Below are 3,265 nucleotides of genomic sequence, written 5' to 3'. Positions count from 1 at the left end.
GGTCCAGCCCACTCCATGCTCAAGATGACGTACCCGCCTACACCCCCTCACGTCCCAGGCTATCCAGCCTGGATTAGTCTTATCCAGGGGAAAGCCACAGAGGGCCCTCCTGGAATGTGGCCTGGGGGTGGGGGACACGGGAGGAGTTGAGGTGATTAGGGCTGGCGGGGCCTCTCCAGGGCAGGGCTGTGCCCCTTGTACCACAAGGACCCCACAGAGCAGGGCCCTGTGTGTCTTCTGTCCAAGGCCCCAGGAAATGAGGGAACCCACCTATCTCTAGCTCTCCCTGGATGGGCCTGGGACAGGGAACCCCACCATGGAGGGCAGCCTGGCCCTGTGGGGCAGCTGCTGCCCTGTTCCTTCTCCCCTCCCAGCTTCCAGCAGAAAGCCTCTTAGAGGGGATGGGGTGGGGGAGCACTAAGCCCCAGGCTTGGGGGAGTGCGCTGCCAGAGTTCAGCCAGCACTGATCTGCAGGAAGCCTGGGAGGCAGCCCCCACCTGGCTAGGCCTTCACAGGGGAGCCGGTGGGCTGGCCCCTTCCTGCATGCCTCAGGAGATGTGAGGCTGGATACCCAAACCCACGGGACAGCTCAGGTAAGAGTGGGGGGAGGGCTGCCTGGGACCACCTCTTGTCTTGGTGCTCAAGTGGCTTCACCTGTGGTGAGGGGCTGATGCAGGAAAAGCCAGAACTTGGTCCTGGGGTGGGGAGTAGAGTCCTGGATACCTTGGCATTACCCAAAGTCAGGAAGGAGATCCCAGCACAGAGGGGTTGCAGAAGGGAGGGAGGCTTCTGCCCCCAGCTTGGGCTGGTCCATCCAGAGCCCCCTCCTGGTCTGTTATAGAGGCACCTGGGGCTGCTGCGTGAACCCTTGGGTGGAGCTCGGGGGGTGTGGAGGGGATGGGGAGCTGCTCAGGGTTTGGAGGGATAGGGTCTCTCTTCCAGTGCCTCCTCAAAGGTTCCCATTTATCCAGTGGAGCCAGAGATCTGACCACCCCCCACCAAGATCCCCCGCTGACCTGGGATGATCAGTCACCCATCTTACAGGTAGGAAAACTGACGCTCAGTCAAGGGGAGGGGACTGGCCCAAATCACAGAGCAAATCCCTGGCTAAGCTGGGATGAATTGGAACTCCGCTCCCTTGGCTTCTGAGACAAGGCTGATGTTATTACAGCGTGCTTTGATTTTTCCTCCATAATGTTCTAAATGACAGTAGACATTCCCGATCGCTGAGGAGAATTAAGAACATACCCCAAGGCCAAGGAGGAAAATGAACTCCCCCCATTCTGCAGCTGGCACTTGTCTCCCACTCCACCGTGCTTGTTCCTTTGTCCTGAGACCCTCACATGTGCACACTGGGGACATCTTCGGTCCCCACACATGCCTCCAGTCACACACCGATGGTCGCCCTCTCCCACTCACCCGAACCCCCTTTTCCTGACATTGCTAGGTCCTGAGGGACAAGGAGTGCCCTCCAGAGGGAGTCTTCCTGAGGTCAAGACTCAGGTGGGAACGACTCTATTACCCTCCCCTCATCCTTCACGTCCCTTGAAGGAGGGGAGGCTTGGGATGAGGTGCTTACCTCGGTTTCCGCTCCTGGATCCATTCTCTGAGCAGGGCTCACCTGGTACTCTTGTACCTCAGTTTCCCCACCGTGGGTCTCCATCTCCCTTTCTTGTCTGGCTACAGACCCTCGCCACAACCTCTTGTCCCCTCTCTTCCACCAGAGGCGGCAGCGATGGGCGCTAGCGGTCCCCGGCGGGGCCCCGGCCCCCCAGACGGGGGCTGGGGCTGGGCTGTGCTGGGCGCCTGCTTCGTGATCACGGGTTTCGCCTATGGCTTCCCCAAGGCCGTGAGCGTCTTCTTCCGCGCGCTTATGCGCGACTTCGGCGCGGGCTACAGCGACACAGCCTGGGTGTCCTCCATTATGCTCGCCATGCTTTACGGCACAGGTCCGCGCCCCCTCCTCGCGGACACCTCTCCTTTCCCCCAAGCCCAGGATTGAGGATCGGGACCAGGGACCAGGAGACATCTGATCCCTTGAGCATCCCCCAGGCCCCTCGGGGAGGGCATGGAAACCCCTGCCTTCCTGTGGAAGCGTTAGCACCAGAGAGGGGAGTAGTGGCCACTGGTGGAGCCCACCCCCAGGTGGCTGATCTGGCAAGCTTGGCCAGCTGGAAGGGCCCCTCCATTTCTGTCAAAAGCCCCACCCCCGCCTATGTTACAGGTGGGGAAACTGAGATCTAAATAAGATTCCCAATCCCAAAGCCCTAGACCACCTGGGTGGGGATGGGGGGCGATGCTGGAGTCCTCCTAGCCAAGCCGCGTGGATGATGGAGGTGAGGGGTGGGCGGGAGGGGGGGCAGCCTGGGGAGGAAGGCAGCTCCTAAGGGAATGAAGCCCCTTCTGCTATTTACCTTCCATGGTCTCAGGAAGGCAGGGGACCCGTACAGGCTCCACCCCTTGTGTCCCCCATAGGGCTCTCTTTGGTGTGTCCCAGCCAAGCTATGTGACTTTGCCCAAGTCCCTGCACTCTCTGAACTGGGGGCGAGTGACCTCATCCCTTCAAGTCATCTCTCAAGGCTGGGAGGTACAAAGCCTGGAGTGTCTGCCAGAGAGGGGTCCAGCCCGACTGGTGACCCTGCTCTGCCCACAGGCCCGGTGTCCAGCATCCTTGTGACCCGCTTTGGATGTCGCCCGGTGATGCTGGTGGGTGGGCTGTTGGCCTCGGCTGGCATGATCCTAGCATCTTTCGCCACGCGCCTTCTGGAGCTATACCTGACAGCGGGGGTGCTCACAGGTGAGGGCGCCCACTGCTCCCCTCCTTGGGGATGGGGTTGCGGGTGGGATCAGGAGACCTTGCCACCAGACCTCCTTGTCCTCAGTTTCCCCATGATGGGCGGTCCTCGTCCCTCGGCTCAGTTCACCCCATCCCTTGGTCTGTCCGCCCTGGGGCGGGGCTGTGTGTCTGGGGGGTGCTCGCCCCTGCTTCCCGCTGCGGGCTGGGCTGGGGGCGCCCTCGGAGAGCCCCGTACAGCACTGCCTCGCCCGCAGGCCTGGGCCTGGCCCTCAACTTCCAGCCATCGCTCATCATGCTGGGGCTGTACTTCGAGCGGCGGCGGCCTTTGGCCAACGGGCTGGCGGCGGCCGGCAGCCCGGTGTTCCTGTCGGCGCTGTCGCCGCTCGGCCAGCAGCTGCTCGAGCACTTCGGCTGGCGCGGCGGCTTCCTGCTGCTCGGCGGCCTCCTGCTGAACTGCTGCGCGTGCGG

At 62.3% G+C, this 3,265-nt stretch overlaps 1 protein-coding gene across 1 annotated transcript in view; it reads left to right on the top strand.

Annotated features, from left to right (window-relative positions):
* Positions 1-1,735: 1,735 nt before the first annotated feature.
* The window catches only part of SLC16A8 (solute carrier family 16 (monocarboxylate transporter), member 8), a 4,944-nt gene continuing 3,414 nt past the window's right edge, over positions 1,736-3,265 (top strand). The window contains exons 1-3 of the mRNA XM_010845224.1: positions 1,736-1,949; positions 2,654-2,797; positions 3,052-3,261. Of these exons, the coding sequence (XP_010843526.1) occupies positions 1,736-1,949; positions 2,654-2,797; positions 3,052-3,261 (568 nt within the window). The remainder of the gene's footprint in view (positions 1,950-2,653; positions 2,798-3,051; positions 3,262-3,265) is intronic.

This window comes from Bison bison, unplaced genomic scaffold (genome assembly GCF_000754665.1).
Source record: "Bison bison bison isolate TAMUID 2011002044 unplaced genomic scaffold, Bison_UMD1.0 scf7180017864213, whole genome shotgun sequence".
NCBI classification, from domain to species: Eukaryota; Metazoa; Chordata; class Mammalia; order Artiodactyla; family Bovidae; genus Bison; species Bison bison.
The sequence above is the reverse complement of the archived record's forward strand: the minus strand, read 5'-3'. Positions and strand labels throughout refer to the sequence as shown.